This window comes from Stegostoma tigrinum, chromosome 17 (genome assembly GCF_030684315.1).
Source record: "Stegostoma tigrinum isolate sSteTig4 chromosome 17, sSteTig4.hap1, whole genome shotgun sequence".
Lineage (NCBI taxonomy): Eukaryota > Metazoa > Chordata > Chondrichthyes > Orectolobiformes > Stegostomatidae > Stegostoma > Stegostoma tigrinum.
Window position 1 is genome coordinate 17,650,749 of NC_081370.1, and position 20,453 is coordinate 17,671,201.

At 40.5% G+C, this 20,453-nt stretch overlaps 1 protein-coding gene and 1 long non-coding RNA gene across 3 annotated transcripts in view; one reads left to right on the forward strand and one right to left on the reverse strand.

Moving 5' to 3' along the window:
• LOC125459177 (uncharacterized) overlaps positions 1 to 206 on the reverse strand; it is a 36,712-nt gene extending 36,506 nt beyond the window's left edge. Inside the window, exon 1 of the long non-coding RNA XR_009446833.1 lies at positions 1 to 206. This is a non-coding gene — a long non-coding RNA (uncharacterized LOC125459177).
• LOC125459176 (transmembrane protein 80-like) overlaps positions 166 to 20,453 on the forward strand; it is a 23,857-nt gene continuing 3,569 nt past the window's right edge. Inside the window, exons 1-5 of one of the 2 annotated variants that reach the window (XM_048545223.2) lie at positions 166 to 277; positions 5,254 to 5,270; positions 8,469 to 8,562; positions 8,657 to 8,749; positions 19,399 to 19,600. In XM_048545223.2, the coding sequence (XP_048401180.1) occupies positions 262 to 277; positions 5,254 to 5,270; positions 8,469 to 8,562; positions 8,657 to 8,749; positions 19,399 to 19,600 (422 nt within the window). In that variant the 5' untranslated portion in view covers positions 166 to 261. Of the gene's footprint in view, positions 278 to 5,253; positions 5,271 to 8,468; positions 8,563 to 8,656; positions 8,750 to 19,398; positions 20,191 to 20,453 lie in introns of those variants that run through there. The other variant, XM_048545225.2, reaches the window with a different exon arrangement.

The following is a 20,453-nucleotide window of genomic DNA, read 5'->3' on the forward strand; positions in this document are numbered from 1 at the left end:
CTGTGCTGTACATGTTTTCGGAGGACGGCTTTAATCACGTAAAGATACCGAATAACTGCGATGTATCGAGTAATACCTGCCACACAAGCTTTAACTATTACAAATACCCACACTCAACTGGAGAAGCATGTTCTGATTCTTTCCAGGTGAGAGGTATTCACCTTTCCCACGGTTAGGGGGCGATCTTCTGAACATGCAGGGCGACGTTGATGTGCCTTTGCACAGAATGATGGGAAACTGGAGGTCCTGTTTGTCGAAGGCATGGTGTTACGGAAAGGTGAGGGAGCAATGAATGCGTTGCTATCGCAACCAAGGGCTCTTCATCTCCCTAAATAATTTTACCATAATAAGAATGAGTTTATAATTTGGGATTTGTAGGATACTTTAAGTTGTTTTAATTTTACGGAGATCGCCTTTGCTTATGAAGGCACTACATGGTTTTGTACAAATGTGAACGCGGCAGTTTAGCGTAAATTTTTAAAAATAGAGTTGTTTTAAAACAGAAGACTGTGTGTTTTCCCTTTCCGATATTCCCAGTTTTTCCGAGGAGACGATTACTCTTGCTAGCTTTAGTGCCATCGGCATTAGCAATCCTGTAGCATTTGCCGTGTGAGAACTGCAATAATGAGTTTCATCATCCATTGAAAGCCGAAAGAGACGATATTTCCAAACTAAGATAACAAGGTGTAGAACTGGATGAACACAGCAGGCCAAGCAGCATCATAGGAGCAGGAAAGCTGACGTTACGGGCCTGGACCCTTCAGAAATGGAGGAGGGGAAGGGGATTCTGAAATAAATAGGGAGAAAGGGGGAGGCGGATAGAAGATGTATAGAGGAGATAGGTGGAGAGGAGTTGCAGTGGGAGAGAGATCCACTACTATCTCTGAAACAATTCCAACCCCACTGCGAAGCCTCTTCTAATGATGTCTACGTTGAAGAAGTTACCCTCCTCCCTACGGAAAGATCTCAGTGGATCGTTGTCCCACTGCAACTCCCCTCCACCTATCTTCTCCTTTATCCATCTTCTATCTGCCTCCCCCACCCTCCCTATTTATTTCAGAACCCCTTTCCCCTCCCCCATTTTTGAAGAAGGGTCTAGGCCTGAAACATCAGCTTTCTTGCACCTCTGATGCTGCTTGGCCTGCTGCGTTCATGCAGCTCTACACGTTGTTATCTCAGATTCTCAAGCATCTGCAGTTCCTATATTTCCAAACTGTTTACTCTTAAAATAGTGTTCGTGGGATAGTGATTTAGAATGGGAGTCCTGATTACTATTTCTTCATTTTCAAATAGCCAAGCAGATTAAGTGTGTCAAATCTTAACTTACGGTAGCTAAGTCAGTAAGGCATTTCGTCTCAAACCTTTAACCTCCAGTGACCCCGTTTCAACACATGAGAATTGTTGTGACTTCTCTGTGACAACTGAGAGGGGTGGGAAGGGGAAAGCGAAAACCTCACATGTTATTGTGATTAATTGATTTACGAAAGTTACACCAATAGCATAGGGTTCAATTCACGCACCAGCTGAACTTCCCATGAAGAACTCCCTCGCCTGAGACATGGTGACCCTCAGGGTAAATCACCACTAGTTGCTTCTGTCTAATGAGAAAACGCCCCTGTGGTCCGGTTGACAAAGGCAACTTTACTTTGATAGGCCTTAGTAAATATTTTTGGAAATGGCAAAGGAGACAATATTGGCAGAGCAGAGCACAGAAAGAGTTCTAATCCAGAATCCTTTTACTAAGTCTCCAAAATAGAGTGCTGTCTAGTTGAGGTCTTGTTTCATGAGAAAGAACTAACTTTGATATTATATGAGGTATGCTTTGGTTTGAATAAGCTGGCCAAGGATACTTAAGGGGTTGATGGTGGATAGACAATGGCAGGTTAAAGAATACATAGATGAATTTCAACAATAGTATATCCCTGTCTGGAGTAAAACAGGGAAGGTGGCTCAACCATGGCTAACGAGGAAAGTCAGGGATAGTGTTAAAACCAAAAAGGACGCCTATAGGCAAATAAATTGACCAGAAAAAGCAACAAACCTGAGCACTGGGAGAGATTTAAAATTCAGCAGAGGAGGACAAAGTGTTTAATTTGGAAAGGGAAAATAAAATATGAAAGCAAGCTTGTGGTAAACATAAAAACTGACTGTGAAAGCGTCTGTAGATATGTGAAGAGAAAGATTGGCCAAGATAAATATAGGTCTCTTGCAGTTAGATTCACATGAGTTCACAAGGGACAACAAAGAGATGGCACACCAGTTGAACAAATATTTTGGGTCTGTCTTCACTAAGGAGGACACAAATAAACTTCAGACAATACTAGGAGCAGTCAAGCATAAAGGAGGAACTGAAGGAAATCCTTATTAGTGGGAAATGGTATGAAAGAAATTGATGGGACTAAAACCCAGATGCTGCCGCTGTGCTTCCTAAAATACTTAAGGAAGTGACCCTAGAAATAGCAGATGCATTGGTGATCATTTTCCAGCATTCTATAGACTCTCAAAGAGTTCCAATGGACTGGAGGGTAGCTAGTGTAACCCCATTCTTTTAAAAAAGGAGGGAGAGAAAAAATGGGGAATTATAGGCCAGTTAGCCTGACATTGGTGGTGAGGAAAATGCTGGAGTCAGTCAATGAGGATGTAATAACTGAGCATTTGAAAAGCAGTGACAGAATCAGCATGGATTCACTAAAAGGCAATCATGCTTGACAAATCTGGAATTTTTTGAAGATGTGACCAGTGGCATGGACAAGGTGAATCAGTAGATGTTGTGTATCTGGACTTTCAAAAGGCTTTTGACAAGGTTCTACAGAAGAGTTTAGGAAGGAAAATTAAAGCTTGTGGTATCAGGGGTAATAGATTGATATGGATAGAGAACTGGTAGGCAGACAAGAAGCAGAGAATTGGAATACACGGGTCCTTTTCAAGACTGTCAGGCAATGATGAGTGGGGTACTGCAGGGTTGAGTGCTGGGACCTCAGCTGTTCACAATATATATTAATAATTTGGATGAAGGATTTTAATGCAATATCTCCAAACTTGCAGATGACACTAAGCTGCGTGGCAGTGTGTGTGCTGTGAGGCGGATGCTAAGAGGTTGCTGGGTGACTTGACAAACTGGTTGAGTGAGCAAATACTTGGCAATTGCAGTACAGTATAATGTGGATAAATGTAAGGTTATCCATTATAGTTGCAAAAACAGAAAGGCAGATTATTTTCTGAATGGGGGCAGTTAAGGAAAAGGTAAGGTGCAACGAGACCTGGCTGTCATGGTGGAACAGTCGCTGAAGGTTGGCATGCAGGTGCAGCAGGCAGTGAGGAAAGGTAATGGCATGCTGGCCTTCACAGAGACGATTTGAGTATTGGAGTAAGGATGTCTTGGTGCACTTATGCAGGGCATTGGTGAGGCCATACCTTGAGTATTGAGCATTTCTGAAGAAGGGTCCCGACCTGAAACGTCAAGCTTTCCTGCTCCTCTGATGCTGCTTGGCCTGCTGTGTTCAACCAGCTTCACAAGGTGTTACTCTTGAGTATTGTGTGTAGTTTTAGTCTCCTAGCCTGTGGAAGGACATTTTTGCACTTGAGGGAGTCTAGCAAAGGTGCATTAACTTGATTGCTGGGATGGCAGGACTGACAGATGAGGAAAGTCTGGATCGACTGGGCTTGTATTCACTGGAATTTAGAAGAATGAGATGGGACCTCATAGAAACATATAAAATCAGGTTAGATGCAGGAAGTATGTTCCTGATGATGGATATGTCCAGGACTATGGATCATGGTTTATGAATAAGGGGTAGGTCATTCCGGACTTTGAAGAAAATTTCTTCACTCGAAGTTGTAAACCTGTTGAATTCTCTCCCACAGGAAGCTGTTCAATACAAGGAGACCAGTTCAATAGATATATTCAAGAGGGAGTTGGATGTGGCCCTTGTGGCTAAAGGGTTCAAAGGGTATGGAGAAGGGTGGAAATGGGATACTGAGATTGCGTGTTCAGCTATGATCATATTGAACGTTGGTGAGGCTCAAAGAGCTGAATGGCCGTCTCCTGCACCTACGAGGCAAGGTGTTGAAGGATGGTATACAGATTCACGTACGAGTACCTGAAACCCTCTTTCCTATATGTTCCTCACGATTATTGCAATACAAAGGAAGTTACAAACAGACATGAATCCTTTCCTAATGTGCAAAAAGGTAAATCCAGAGATATTTGCAGCTCGTCAGTTACAGAAACCTAGGAGTAAGTTGCCGGAGCAGTGGCTTGCGTGAAGAAAATGTTTTTTGAAAAAGCTCAAGAAAAGTTCAAGAGTCATTATAATATTCATACTAGATGGACTTGAATTAAATAGAAAAGCATCACATTTGGAGCTGAACAACGCAAGTTGTCCACGGTTATAAGTTTGCTATCGGTGCTGATACTGAACAATTTGAGATGATACATTTAAAAGCGAGTTTTGGGAAGATTTGTAGCTCAGGTTGAGGTTCTGGAAGTGAGTTTGCTCGCTGAGCTGGAAGGTTCGTTTTCAGACGTTTCATCACCATTCTAGGTAACATCATCAGTGAGCCTCCGGTGAAGCGCTGGTGTTATGTCCCGCTTTCTATTTATCTGTTTAGGGTTCCTTGGGTTGGCGATGTCATTTCCTGTGTTTGTGATGTCATTTCCTGTTCTTTTTCTCAGAGGGTGGTAGATGGGCTCCAAATCAATGTGTTTGTTGATAGAGTTCCGGTTGGAATCTCATGCTTCTAGGAATTCTCGTGCATGTCTCTGTTTGGCTCATGCTAGGATGGATGTGTTGTCCCAATCAAAGTGGTGTTGATTGGGACAACACATCCATCCTAGGACGAGCCAAACAGAGACATGCACGAGAATTCCTAGAAGCATGGCATTCCAACCGGAACTCTATCAACAAACACATTGATTTGGAGCCCATCTACCACCCTCTGAGAAAAAGAACAGGAAATGACATCACCAACCCAAGGAACCCCTAACAGATAAATAGAAAGCGGGACATAACACCAGCGCTTCACCGGAGGCTCACTGATGATGTTACCCAGAATGGTGACGAAACGTCTGAAAACAAACCTTCCAGCTCAGCGAGCAAAGTCACATCCATAAATTTTAAAAGTGTGAAGTGCATTGGATAAATTTTGTTGGCAACTATTTCTTTTTTGTCTTGTTTTAAATGATATCAAATGAAATCTTTGGTTCTAATTAATATCGAATGTAATCTTTACATATTGTCTTTTTTCTTACAGTGAAATCGGCTGCTGTTGTATCCTTTGGAATAATATATGCCATGAGGAATTGTTATCTTGTAGTCCATAACATTTCTCAAAGCCAGGAATTGATATACAAAATATATTCTACAATTTGCAAAGATCAGTTAACATTCAGGATTAGTAGGGGCAATTGAAGAATCTACTTGTGACTGAGTTAAAGAGAAAATTTTTGGAAGGAATACATTCTGTCTTTTGGTTTTCCACTTTGTCTTTCTGCAATTCCATGATTTCACACATCTTTAAGTAGTATTTTTTTTCTCAGTTATCATTCTTTTCTTGCTAAATTTTGCAGTCTTTATTCATCCCTGGGATTATTTATTTTTTGTTCATTAATGGCATTGCTGTCTTGGCAACATTTATTGCCCATCCTTAATTGCCCAGTGGGCAGTTGAGAATCAACCACATTGCTGTGGGTCTGGAGTCACATGTAGGCCAGACCAGATAAGGATGGCAGTTTCCTTCCCTAAAGGACATTAGCAAACCAGCTGAGTTTTTCCCCTGACAATTGTCATCATTAGATTCTTATTTTCAGATATTTTATGGAATTTGAATTCCACCATTTGCCATGGTGGGATTTGAACCTGGGTCCCCAGAACATTATCTGAGTCTCTAGATTAACAGTCTCGTAATAATACCACTAGGCCATCTGCTCCTGAGATGTGAGCTTCCTTACCTTTTGGAGGAGGTTTAGTGGTTTTGACATTAGTTGGAAACTCACCACAGCAGATGATGAAATTTGAATTGAATTTTTAAAAATCTGCAATTAAAAGCTGCTTAATGGTGACCATGCGATTGTCAATTGTTGCAAAACCCAAACTATATCACTAATGACGTTCAGGATAGGAAATCAGTCTTCCTTTCCTAGTTTACCTACGTATGACTCCGGACGCACTGCAGTGTGGCACAGTGATTAGTACTGCTGCGTCACAGTGGCACGGACACAGGTTCAATTCCAACCTTGGGTTACTGTCTTTGTAGAGTTTGCATGTTCTTCCTGTGAGCTTCCTCTAGGTGCTCCAGTTTCCTCCCCAAGTCCAAAGATGTGCAGGTTAGATGGATTGGCCATGCTAAATTGCCCTCTTAATGTCCAGAGTAGGTGGATTAGCCATGGTAAATGGGGGAATAGGGAGGGTCGGTGCAGACTCATTGGGCTGAATAGTCTCTGTCTGCACATAAGGCTTATATGATTCACTGTGGTTGACTCTTAACTGACTCAGACAAATAGGAAAGTGTAATAAATCTGGCATTGCAACAATGTGCACGTCCCATGAATGAATTTTTTTAAAAAAGTGGCAAGTTGGCATTCGTTGGACGTCTTAATTGTCTTTGAAAAGGTGATACTGAGCTGCTTTCATGAACTAACACAGTCTGTCCAGTGGAGTTACACTCACAATGCTGTTAGGGAAGTGACAGTTCCAAGATTTTGACCCAGTGACATTGATGGATAGTTTCAATACAGGGTGTTGGCCTTCCCCTGCGTCTGCTGCCTTTGTTCTTCTAGGTGGCGCAGAGATTTTAGGTTGGAAGGTATTTTAGAAAGAATATTAGAAAATTACTGCGCTGCATCTTGTCAACAGTGTACTGCTGTCACTGTGCCCCGGTAGTGAGGGGGAGGTGGGGTTATAGATTGGGTATTTTAGGTGATAGATTGTGTTTTGCCAAAACAAGCTGTTTTATTCTGGACGATGATAAACTTGTCGGAACTGCACTCGCCCAGACTCCCAGAAAATAATCAATCATGTTTCTCATGTGTGCCGTATAGATTGTGTACAGGCTTTCAGCTGTCAGGAGGTGAGTTAATCGCTGCAGAATTTCCACCTTTGGAAATGTATTCATACTCATGTATTCACAATACTTCTTTGTCGGATCCAATTAGGTTTCTGTGCGACAGTGCTCAGGATAATTAATGTGGGGATTCAGCAATGCTAATTGGTCCCACAGTAATGCTAGTTGTCCAACATCTTGCTCCAAAATTTATTTGTGTAAACCTCTACCCTGTTGGATTTTAAGGAGACTTAACTTTTTACCAGTTCCCCGTCTTATCTAAATATTTTGCTGCCTGACATTTGTTTTATTTTTGAGAATGGCCTTGGAATATTTATTAAGGGAGCCATATAAATATAAGATATTATCCCTTCTAACTTGTGACAACAGGCTATTTACAAGTGGGAACAGATTCTCCCCATCTACACTGTCAAGCCCGCTCATGATTTTGAAAACTTCTATCAGATATTAGCTAGTCACATTTTGCAATTTTTAAACAAAAATCTTGTGTTAAATGCAGATACTCCTTGATAGGTTGATTGAACAACCTTCTGCCCTGAATTTGTATCGAAATTCTATTGTAAGGAATGCAGAAATGAATCCTTAGCGTTTTAGACCAAACTATGGTATTATGTGAGATGTTGTTTCGTTGTGATATTATTACAAGGATAAAAGTTGAATTTTTTTTGATCATTGGTGGTTTTTGTGTTTTTGTATGAAAGGCTGCTATTGTGGTACTTAGTAATCTAATTTGCTACATTATAATTATTATATTTTAACAGTTTTCTTAAAACTCTATTTTTGTATCATTTGCGCATGAACAAGGCCAGCATTTATTGTCTCCCCAGTAGTTGCCATTGAGAATGTGATAGTGTGCATTCCCTTTGGTGAATATAGTCCCAGCAATGCTCCTAGGTAGCAGAGCTGTTGACTTTACCCAGAAACCTCAACAATCCAGTAAATTCACAACATTGACTGACAGTAAGATGGTGGCAAAGTTTAGGATGGAATCCTGCCTTCACTTCACTGATGAACTTTGCTGTTTGGCGATGAAAATTCAGCAGACGTCCAAACAAATTAATAATTGAACTCTGTATTGATTGAGGCCTTCTTTTATGGTATGTCAAATTGTAAAGCATTTTCTGCCCTCATATTTCAATACACACAATATGCAGCAGAATTTTTCCTAGGAATATTCCCTGGAATATGATTTTAGTTCAGTCATAAGTCTGGAATTTGGGGAATTTGGGGAAAATAGTCTTCTGATTTAAAGATTAGACCTTAGTTATTCAGTTTGTCTATTTGTAATTTCCAGATGCCAGTCAGAAAATGGGTGGGAACTTGAGATACAGACAATCTTAGAGGATCAAATATCATGATGTTCATAGCTTTCATTGCAGCAGTAGTCCTTAACTAGATTGCAACAGCTTTCCTCCATTCCTCTACAGATAGTTTTCTACTTCAATGTGTTTTATTATTCTTTTTATTTTCTTGCCACGTTGCTAATGATTATCTACAAAAGTAAGTTTTATACTTGTAACTGTTTGTTACAACTGTTTATAATAATGACTTCTAAAAAATGAAGTCCAGGAACTATTTTCTCCTTATTTTTCAGGTCAGGTATTCAGTTTTCCAGATGGTTACCTGGCGGTTGATCTGATTCTTCTGATTCTCATGTTAATTCTGGAAGTGACAAGGCTATACTTTGGTAAGATGTGTTAAATTATATTGTATCACCGTGTTTGATCCTCTGTGGTGTTACTGTGGGTAACTTGGAATTAAAGCATGGTAATAATTTTTGTTGGAGCTTTGTTTTGTTTAATAGATCAATTATCCATATATTGACTTAAGCAGTAAAATACCTTCAGAAATTTACTCTGATTTTATCGCAAAACTACAGCTTAGCACAAACATGAGTTTCCACTTCGCCCTTTTGGACCTTTTCCCTGTCCAAAAGCCAACCCTCCACTGGGGGGAAAAAAATCCAGCTTTTTTTTTAACGTTAAGAAACCCACCACCAAAATTGACAAATTCTTTAACTGAGATTGTAAATGCTGACCCCACAGCAGTGCAACAATAAGAAAAATCAAAAAGGGAAAATAATGGAGGTAGTTGATTCAAAGGGAGAGTGAGGTAGCTGATTCGGAGACTAGGATGCTGAATCTTAATAAAGATATGAGGTGTGAGTTGGCCTTGATAGATTGAGAAGAGTTAATTGAAGGGATGACAGTGGACAGGCAATGGCAAACATTCAAGAAATGGATCGGGGACCTGCAACAACTGTTTATTCCTGTCTGGCACAAAAGCAACATGGATAAAAGGGCCAGTCCATGGCTTACAAAGGAAATTTTAGGTATAATATCTGATCCAAGAAAGAAGCATACAGATTGGCTAAGAAAAATAATATGTCTGATGATTGGGAGCAGTTTAGAATTCAGCAAAGAAGGACCAGGAGATTGATTAAGATGGGGAAAATACAGTATGAAAGTAAGTTTGCAGGGAAGATAAAGACTGACACTAAGAGTTTCTATCAGGCATGTGAAGAGAAAGAGATTGGTGAAGACATATGTCTACAGACAGAAACAGGAGAATGTATAACAGGGACAAAGAAATGGCTGAGCAACTGAATGCATACTTTGGTTCTGTCTTCACAAAAGAGGACACAAATCAGATACCAGAAATGTTGGAGAATGCAAGATTTAGTGAGAGGGAAGAATTGACCACGATTAGTATTAGTAGAGAAATGATGCTGGGGAAATTCATGGGATTGAAGGTGGATAAATCCCCAGGCCTGATAATCTCCGTCCCAGAGTACTTAAGGAAGTGGCTGTAGAGGTTGTTGATGCATTTGTGGTCATCTTTCAGGATGCTATAGACCCTGCAGAGCAGAGTGTAGCTAATGTCACTCCAATATTCAAAATGGGAGGTAGAGAGAAAACAGTGGATTACAGACCAGTTAGCCTAACATCGGTAGTGTGGAAAATTCTCAAATCCATTATCAAGGACTTTATAGCAGAGCATTTAGAAAGCAGTGGCAGGATCAGATAGTCAGCATGGATTTATGAAGGCTTGTCAGATCTGTTGGAATTCTATGAAGATGTAACTAGTAAAGTTGACAAGGGAAGCAATTGATGTGGTATATTTGGACTTTCAGAAAGTGTTTGCCAAAGTCCCGCATAAGAGATCATTGTGTAAAATTAAAGCACATGGGATTGGGGAAAGTTTGTTGAGATGGATAGAAAACTGGTTGCCAGAGAGGAAACAAAGAGTAGGAATTAATGGCAGGCAGTGATGAGTGGGGTGCCACAGGGATCGGTGCTGCTACTTTAGTTATACACAGTATATATTAATGATTTGAATCAGGGAACAAAATGTAAGATCTCAAAGTTTGCAGATAAATCCAAGTTGGGCAGGAGGATGAACTGTAATGAGGACGTAGAGATCCTTCACCAAGATCTGGACGCTTTGGGTTTGTGGGCAAATCAATGGCAGTATAATTTGGTATTCACGTTGGAAACAAAAACAAGAAAGCAGATTCATACCTGAATGGCTATAAATTGGGAGAGGCAAGTGTGCAACAAGACCTGGGCATCCTTGTGGACCAGTTGCTGAAAGTAAGCATGCAGGTGCAGCAGGCAGTAAAGAAGGCAAATGGTATATTGGCCATCATTGTGAGACATTTTGAAGACAGGAACAGGAATGTTTTGTTGCAGTTATACAGGGCCTTGGTGAGGCCACGCCTAGAATGTTGTGTACAGCTTTGGTCTCCTTTTCTGAGGAAGGATGTTCTTGCTCCTGAGGCCGTACAGTGAAGGTTCACTGGCTGATTCCAGGGATGGCGGGACTGGCATATGACGAAAGATTGACTAGGTTAGGGTTGTTTTTGCTAGAGTTCAGACAAACGATGGGGGATCTCAGAGACTTATAAAATTCTATCGGGACTAGACAGAGTGGATACAGGGAGGATGTTGCTAATGGTGACCAGGGGTCACAGTCTGAGGATTCAGGGTAGATCATTTAGGACTGAGGAGACATTTCTGCACCTAGAGAATGGTGAGGCAGTGGAATTCATTACCACAGGAAATAGTTGATGCCAAAACATTTAATGTATTCAAGAGGTGGCTAATTTAGTGGCACAAGGGATCAAAGGTTATGGGGGGATAGCAGGATCAGTCAACCGAGTTGGATATCAACCATTATCGTGATGAATAGTGGAGCCAGCTCAGAGGGCCAAATGACCTCCAGTTGCTCCTATCTTGTATGTTCCTATATGAGAAGAACCCAGCTCTTTTTGAATAATCTTCCAACACCACCAACAGATTTAATTGAAAACACGAGCTTTCAGAGCCTCACTCCTTCTTCAGTCATAGAATCCCGACAGTGTGGAAACAGGCCCTTCGGCCCAACAAATCCACACTGACCCTTGGAGCATCCTACCCAGACCCATCTCCCTATAACCCCCCTAATCTACGGACCCCTGAACACTATGGCCAATTTAGCATAGCCAATCTACCTAACCTGCATACCTTTGGACTGTGGGAGGAAACTGGAGTACCTGGAGGAAACCCACGCAGACACGGGGAGCAGTTCGGACTTGAGTATGGGCCAGGGTGAGGGAAACTACCACTGCCACTGCCACAAGGGCCCTCAAAAGCATAAAACAAATTACGAAGTCACATGAGCAGTACCTGCTCTCATTCAACTTTATAACTGTTTAATTAGACTTTGAACCTGTATTTCCAACACCTGACAGTTCAGCTGTTTTATAAGTGTCGTGTTTAGATATTCTGTGGTCAGTTTGCAGCTAATTGTTATGGTTGAAGTTTCCCAAGATTGTTTCCGTCCTTGTGGGAGAGTATAAGTTATATATAATTGAAAAACAGCAGGATGGAATTTTTTTACACTTTTTTTTCTTTTTAAAGTGGGAGTTGCTGAGGATTACATTTGAGCCAATCAATTTGAAACTTGCTTGCATGATATGCCAACCTAATTCCATTAATGTCCTTTAGGGAACGAAACTGTCATCCTTAACTGGTCTGGACTACGTGACTCCAGACCTACTATAATGTGGTTGACTCTTAACTGCCCTCTGGGCAATTTGGAATGGGCAATAAATGCTGCCTAGCCAGTGATTCCCTCATCCCGTGAATAAAAATTTCCAGCTTATTTCCAATAGATATGCACAAAAAAAACTTAACATGAATGTTAGCGTTTTTACTATTGCATTGTTCATTGCATATAAAAAATGATATACCATGCAACAGAGAGATTTGTCAGAACTCCAGTAACTGGTCAAGTCTGTATGTTGTCTTTGTATTGCTCTTAGTGTTTTCTGGATCAAGTTCCATATGTTTCTCTGGTTTTCTGTGGAAACTTTAGATCAGTGGCTTTAATCATCTTTATATATTTATTAACTAAGTGCATAAATTTGATCTTTTCCTGGAAACAAACTTTATTTCAGGTAGCCAGTTTTGTAAAATGATAGTTAAATGCTTCACTGTTTTCCTCATCAAAAAAGTAGTGTATTTTAAAAAATAATTTCTAATTGAATTCTCAAGGGTTTGCATCAAGCAGGGTGTTTTACCATATGAAGCAATCTTATGTTATTTCTTGTAACAAGAATCTAGGTGTGGATATCATGTAATTAAAGAATCCAGCAGAGCTATTATATACAAACGTTGCATTTCTCAGGCACTTGATGTTTGAGCTGTTAAACTATTTAGATTAAATCTGAACAACATGCTTAAAATGATCCCAGGGTAAAATGTATTCTGAGACCTTTATATCCTCACGTTACATTCCATAATACAGTGAGGGTTTCATGAGGATGTTATTGAAATTATATTTATCTTGAGACAAAATATAACAAAAAGTATGCTTTCAATATTTTGTGAAGTCACTGTACAATGTTAGCAGATGGACTGCATTGATATATCAAAGTTTCTTGACACCATCAATTTATAATTTCTGCTAACTTGTTTGATTTCAATGAGGACATTATTTAGGCTACAACTTGCCTCAGCACATGTGATGTAGGAAAGGGAAAAATTCCTGCTCCTGATCACCATTGAATGACTCTGGGTGGGTTGCATCAACGGCTTTTATTGGGTGACGAGGAGAGTACAGAGTCCTTATGTGGAGGGTTGAGAGATTTTCTTGTCATTGCTAATATTACTCTCAAATTTTTCAGCTGTGAATCGGGGCAAAAGAAGAAGGGTAATATTTGTGATGATTCAAGCAAGCAAGAATGCTGAAGAATTTACCCATACCCACAATGCCAAAGGACATGCCACTGGGGAATATTTTTAATAAACTTGAAAAGCACAACAATCCCAAATTATTGGAGGTTTCAGAAGCTTTTGTTTCAAAACCAGGCATCAGCTCTCAACCGAAGATATTGGAGAATTTATCATAGCCTAAAAATTGTCCATTCATTTTAATTTTGGAGAGTTTCAAGAGAGCTTTGTGGGAAAGTGTTTTTAAAAAACCGCAGCAAATTGACATTGTTAACATTAATTTTCAGTATTGCTTGCCGATCAGCATTGTCCATTGACATGGCAAAATGTGACTTGTGTTAACAAATTGCCAATCATCTGAAGTAAATAAGCTACAGATGAATAAACAGAAAGACCCAACAATAGCAGGTGATAGTAGTAATGATACAACAAAGACTAATGAGGTGGTCCTTGTGATAACATTGGACACAATTGTTCATTTGTGAAGATAGAGTGCCACAACTCCAAGAAAGGTTATCTCACAGGCATGTCGCAAGAAGATTAACAGAAACTATATTCACTATACATTGTTGCTCAACAGCAGGTACTTGGGTTGCTTAAGATCTACACAATAAGCGCAGGATATCCAATAAATATTTACAGGGCATAATGATCTAAGTCGTTTTGGATGGAGCTGTAGGTAAATATGGAGGTCCATGCTTGTGCATCATGTAGTATGGTTTCTGAGTCATTATATTGTCAATCATTGAGTCCATTATCAGCTGGAAAAATAGTGAATACAGTTAAAAAGAAAAAAAATCCCATAATTGACAGTGTTTCGATTTCCAATCACAAACAGTTGTTACTTCGGTTGACACATAGTGAATGATCATATTGTTGGTGTTATGAACAATGGAAGTCAATTGCTTTTACCAGACATGGTTGGAGAAATCCTAAATACCATCCATTATCCTGAAACTGCAATTAACAAAGTCTAGGACATGCAGATAATTTGGAATCTAAATTGTTCTTTGTAACACGATTGATAGCATAGTTATAATCAGTTTAGGAATGTAATCAAAAATGGAGAAACCACCGAGTCACTTTTTCTTAGATAACAAGGTGTAGAACTGGATAAACACAGCAGGCCAAGCAGCATCAGAGGAGCAGGAAAGCTGATGTTTCAGGTCTCTGTGACTCCCTTGTCCACTCCACACCACCCCCGGCACTTTTCCATGCCACCGTAGGAAGTGCTACACCTGCCCGTACATCTCCCACCTCCCCCCTCCAAACCCCTCATCCCAGGCCCTAAGACGACCTTCCCCACAAACAGATGTTCACCTGCACATCTGCTAATGTGGTATATACTATATTGGCTGTTCCTGTTGTGGCTGCCTGTACACTGGGGAAACTAAGTGGAGGCTTTGAGACCGCTTTGTGGAACACCTACAATTGGTTCGCAACAAACAACTGCAACTCCCAGTTGTGAACCTTTTCAACTCCTCCTCCCACTCCTTGAATGACATGTCCATCCTGGGCCTCCTGCAGTGCCACAACGATGCCACCCGAAGGTTGCAGGAGCAGCATCTCATATTTCGCTTGGGAACCCTGTATCAATGTGGACTTCTCAAGCTTCAAAATCTCCCCTCCTCCGACCGCATCCCAAAACCAGCCCAGCTTGTATCCACCTCCCTAACCTGTCTTCCCACCTATCCACGCCTCCCACCTCCATCTCCGACCTGCTTGCCTCATCCCACCTCCTTGACCCTGGACCGACATATCCCCTTTCTAACCTACCTTTACTGGCTCCAACCCCGCCTCCTTGACCTGTCTGTCTCCTCTCCACCTATCTTCTATCCGCCTCCCCCTTTCTCCCTATTTATTGCAGAATCCCCTTCCCCCTCCCCCATTTCTGAAGAAGGGTCTAGACCCGAAACGTCAGCTTTCCTGCTCCTCTGATGCTGCTTGACCTGCTGTGTTCATCCAGATCTACACCTTGTTATCTCAGATTCTCCAGCATCGGCAGTTTTTATTGTCTGGTCTGGCAGCATTCGTGAAGCGAAATCAGAGTTAATGATTTGGGTCCAGAACTGAGGAATGACCCTGGACCCAAAACCTGAACTCTTATTTCTCCCAGATGCTGCTAGACTTGCTGAGCCTTTCCAGCAATTTTGAATTTTTGTTTCTGATTTACAGCATCTGCAGTTCTTTCATATTTTTACCTTTTCTTGTATGTTGTTTTAACCTGTATATCCTAGAGACAGATTTACTTCTAATTTTCATTGATCATTCTGAATCATCCTAACTTCTTACCTTTTTGTCTTTTGTACATATCTAGTTTCATACAATTTACGATCAATTGATATCTTTAACACCTGATCAATACAAGTAGTAATTTCAGATTAGAACACAAATTGTAAGCTAATGCTTTGTTTGCTAACTCAGCCACATAATCATTTATAAATTCATAGTACAAGGAAAAATAAATAAATAAAACATCTTCCTTACACAGCAGTAGAGAGGAGGCTGTGTATGGTACCTTTGAAACCGTGAAAATGGCTAGCAATAGTATGGCAGAGGCTGCACATTGATTTCACAGCAATTGAAGGCTGCAGATTCATTATAATAAATATTCATTCAAAATGGGTTGATTGGTTTCTGATTAGATGAACAACATCCAGAAGAACTCTTCTGCATGATTTCTCTGCTGCTTCTGGTTCCCAGAGGAAAGTGTTCAACAGCAGGTCTCAGTTTAGTTCAGAAAAGTTTGCACAATTCATGAGAAGGAATAGGGTCATTCTGCTTTCAATGGTGTAGCACAGGGAAGAGCACAAGTTCAATTTGCTCTTGAATCTTAGACATACACTTTGGAGGAAACATCAGTTACCATTGGATCACAGATTAGTGAATATTCTATTTATTTATTTACACAGCCCACATTCATACTGGAGAGCCTACCTAGAACAAAATTATCTTTGTTGAAGCCATATTGAGCGGTCAGTAAAAGAATAAATGATCGAGACAAAATTGATAATTAGGCAAGAATAAATCTGAAATTGAATAGGAATTTTAGCATGAACAATCATGATCACAAGTGATTGAACTGTCTGTCAGGAAGAGTCATGAAAAGCACCGCACTTTGCCCAATTGATTCAAGTTCAACCACTACATTTCTCGTCTGTGCCAAATGTTGTAATACATGAGCAGAATTTAAGGAGGAAACCTTTAAGGTGCATTCTTATCAGTACTTGGAACCTAACATCTGGAGTACTTTGAGCAGTTTTGGTCCCTTTATTTAAGGAAAATTTATCATTTCATTGGAGGTGGATGAAAGAAGGATCACTGTTATGACCCTTGATATGGAGGGGTTGTCTTATTAACAAAGGCTAAATAAGTTGGGTCTCTACTCATTGGAGTTCAGAAGAATAAGAGATGATCTTATTATAACATACAGGATTCTTAAGGGGCTTGACAGGGTGAATGCTGAGAGGATGCTTCCCTTCATTGGGTGGACTAGGACCAGAGGGCATTGTCTCAGACTGAAGAGGTGCCAATTTAAGACTGAAATAAGGAGGAATTTCTTCTCTCAGAGGGTTGAGAGTCTTTGGAATTCCTTGCCACGGGCAGGTGTGGAGGCAGAGTCCTTGAGTATATTTAAGACTGAGATAGATTGATCAGTAGCTGATCTTGGCTGGAAAATTAGCTGCATTTTGGTCGTTCTGGGTTTCCATTTCATATAGGATTATAGAAGCATACGACACTATCTATTCAATCACGATGCAATAAACAAGGAAGATATAACAAAGAACAAAGAAACCTACAGCACAGGAACAGGCCCTTCGGCCCTCCAAGCCTGCACTGATCAAGATCCTCTGTCTAACCTGTCATCTATTTTCTAACGGTCTGTGTCCATTTGCTCCCTGCCCATCCATGTACCGGTCCAAATATATCTTAAAAGACGCTAACGTGTCTGCGTCTACCACCTCGGCGGGCAACGCGTTCCAGGCGCCCACCACCCTCTGTGTAAAGAACTTTCCACGCATATCTCCCTTAAACTTTCCTCCTCTCACTTTGAACTCATCACCCCTAGTAATTGAGTCCCCCACTCTGGGGAAAAAGCTTTTTGCTGTCCACCTTGTCTATACCCCTCATGATTTTGTAGACCTCTTTCTAATGAAAATAATCCTAATCTATTCAACCTCTCTTCATAGCTAGCACCCTCCATACCAGGCAACATCCTGGTGAACCTCCTCTGCACCCTCTCCAAAGCATCCACATCCTTTTGGTAATGTGGCAACCAGAACTGTACACAGTACTCCAAATGTGGCTGAACCAAAGTCCTATACAACTGCAACATGACCTGCCAACTCTTGTACTCAATACCCCGCCCAATGAAGGAAAGCATGCCATATGTCTTCTTGACCACCCTATTGACCTGCGTTGTCACCTTCGGGGAACAATGGACCTGAACACCCAGTTTTAAGAAACTATAGATCAGTCTTGACCTGCAAAAATCATATAATTCCATAACTCTTGCCAAGACTAAATAAAGATCAAGAAAATAGTAGACTTAGAATTCCAACAGTCAAAGTGTCAAACAAACTGAAATGACTCTTCTGTTTGTCACACTTCTCTGGGGTAGCGTACTGGAAATCAATTCCTGCCATCCTCGAGTCATCACAAAAATTAAATCCGCAAAATCCCCAAACTTCCTGATTTTTCAGACTGATTGATAGAAAACACAGACTAGGTTTCTGTACTTAAAAAATAATCACTTTATTAAGTTATTAGAATCTAGTTACAGGTAAGCAGTTAAATTAAGTAAACCCTACAAATTAAAACTCTTAAACCCCTGAAATGCTCCCTTATGCACACACACACACACACACACACACAAACATCAATGAATGAAAGACATGAGCCAAGGGATAAGTAGAAAAACAGTTCTGCAGTCTGTGTATGCAAAATCTGTTGGGTTGGTTCTTGCAGATCTGAATGTTTCTCCTCAACCTTTTTTTGATTGCTTCCACTAGTTGCAAGAGGCACAGGGAGTCTCGTTGTCTTGTAAAGGGTCTCTGACTCAGCTAATTCAAAGTTGTGACCTGCAGCAACTGCTAAAGAAAAGCTGAGCTTATTTCCTTCAGATTTAATGTGACTTACTGCGGAGAACTGAGAGATTTTGGCTGATGCAGACCTGCTGGATTCCCTTCTGGCCTGACCAGATTCCCTGTCTTATTCACAGTCCAAGTTGTTCAGCTACTTGATGATCAGTCACATGATTATTGACAGGCAGAGGACCTTTATCATCAAAATCGTCCACTAACCCACAGCAATTAGTAGCTTTACTTGTCAACAACCCTGGAATCCAGTTCATTTGCTCATTGCTGGAACTCGCTATTACGCAAACAGAGTTCAAAATAGGTATTAAATTATTTGCTGTCAAGACATGTAGCCATCTCATAAATCCCTGATTTTCAAAACCATCTTCCTAATTTCAGACCGTGATTTTAAAAAGCACAAATATAAGTACATGGGTTGTTTACATGTTGATTAGACAGAAACTATTATACACAGATGCTGTAAAGCTTTGCCAGTACAGTACAACTGTAGGTTAGAAAGTGTGATAAGCTGAGAAGCACTTGCATAGACTTTTTTTGAAAATATATAATAAAATGATTGTATCTGTTAAACAGGCTAATTAATCGTACCATGTTTGACTTTTGAAAATGGTATCAATCCAATATTTACAATGTACCTATTCCATTAGAATCTAGGATCAGGAATTTGTCCCTACCCTAGTTCATCAATGCTGAGATAAGTCATGCTCCAAATATGAAATGAGCTAGGTTAGCACGGGCATAATTCGAACCCAAGACCATTTAGCCACATGACTTCAGATATTGTTTCTGAATGCTTTTTTGTGTGTGACCTTGAAAGGTCTCCAGAATTTAGGTGTTCAAGCTGTTCTGAAGAAGGGGTACTGGACCCAAAATATTAACTCTGTTTCCTCCTTCACAATTGCTGCCAGACCTGCTGAGTTTTTCTAGCAATTTGTTTTTGTTTCAGATTTCCAGTGTCTGCGGTTCTTTATATTTTTTTTGTTTAGTGATAAAGCTCGTTTGATTCTCTGTTCTTTCCCCAGGTTTTAAAGGTAACCTGACTGAAGAGGAGGTTCCGATTGTTACTAGCTTGGTCCTAACTATTGGAAGTGTAATGCTTTCTCTGTACTACTTGTTGTGGCAGACCTATGTGCTGAAAGCAGATGTAATAATAAATGCAGCCCTCCTGATAACCTATGGCTTAGAGGGGATTTTGGCCATAATTGCTGTTTCAGCTCTTACCAGGTAATTTAATCAACAACCAATAATACTGGGAACACTGGTAACTTTTAGTCATCACTTACCTCACCTCTCCTTATGGATACACCATTTGGAGAGGATGTTTTGATGCAGTGAAAGTAACCCTACCGATTTCAGTAAGGGTTCTTTGAGTGATAGATTCTTGGTGAAAACTGTAAATGTAGTTAAATATCTTGCGATCATTTTAATATGCCTTAGGTGAGAATTGTGAACATCAAGCTTCCATTTTAATTCTTATGTTGCGAGTACAGCAATGTTAGCTGTTAAACAAATATCCTCTATGCTGCTATACACACAATCCAATTGCATAGAGAATGGTTAGATACAGTAATGCCATGTTGCAAATAGAAGTGGTTAGATGCAGAGTAAAACATCCTCAACGATTTAAAAAAAACACTTCAGAGTTGGCTTCAAGATGACTGGATTTATAACAAAAATTTTTAACTCAGCCAAGTCTCAGTAGGTATTTTGTCCATAGAATTTACATTTCACAATTCCTTTCCTTGTCTACAACCTTGCTTTCCAGTATCTTCATTTGCACTCCACACCCCCACTCCCCACCCCTTCCCTCCTCCCTCCAACCCCTTCACCTCATCCCATCCTCCTGCCCCCCATCCCTTACAGTTCTTTCCTGTACCGCCATCCCAAAGCCTGCCCCTCATTCCCTCCCCCTTTCATTTTCCCAATCTCATTCCCCCCTTATCTCCCCCTGCTCGCGCCCTCCACTCTCATCTCCACCCCTGATATTCCCCTCCCTCTGGTCCCCTTTCCTTCCCTAACCCCTCCCTTAAACTCCTTTCCTATCCCTAAACATCCTTCACATGCTTTCTTCCTCTTA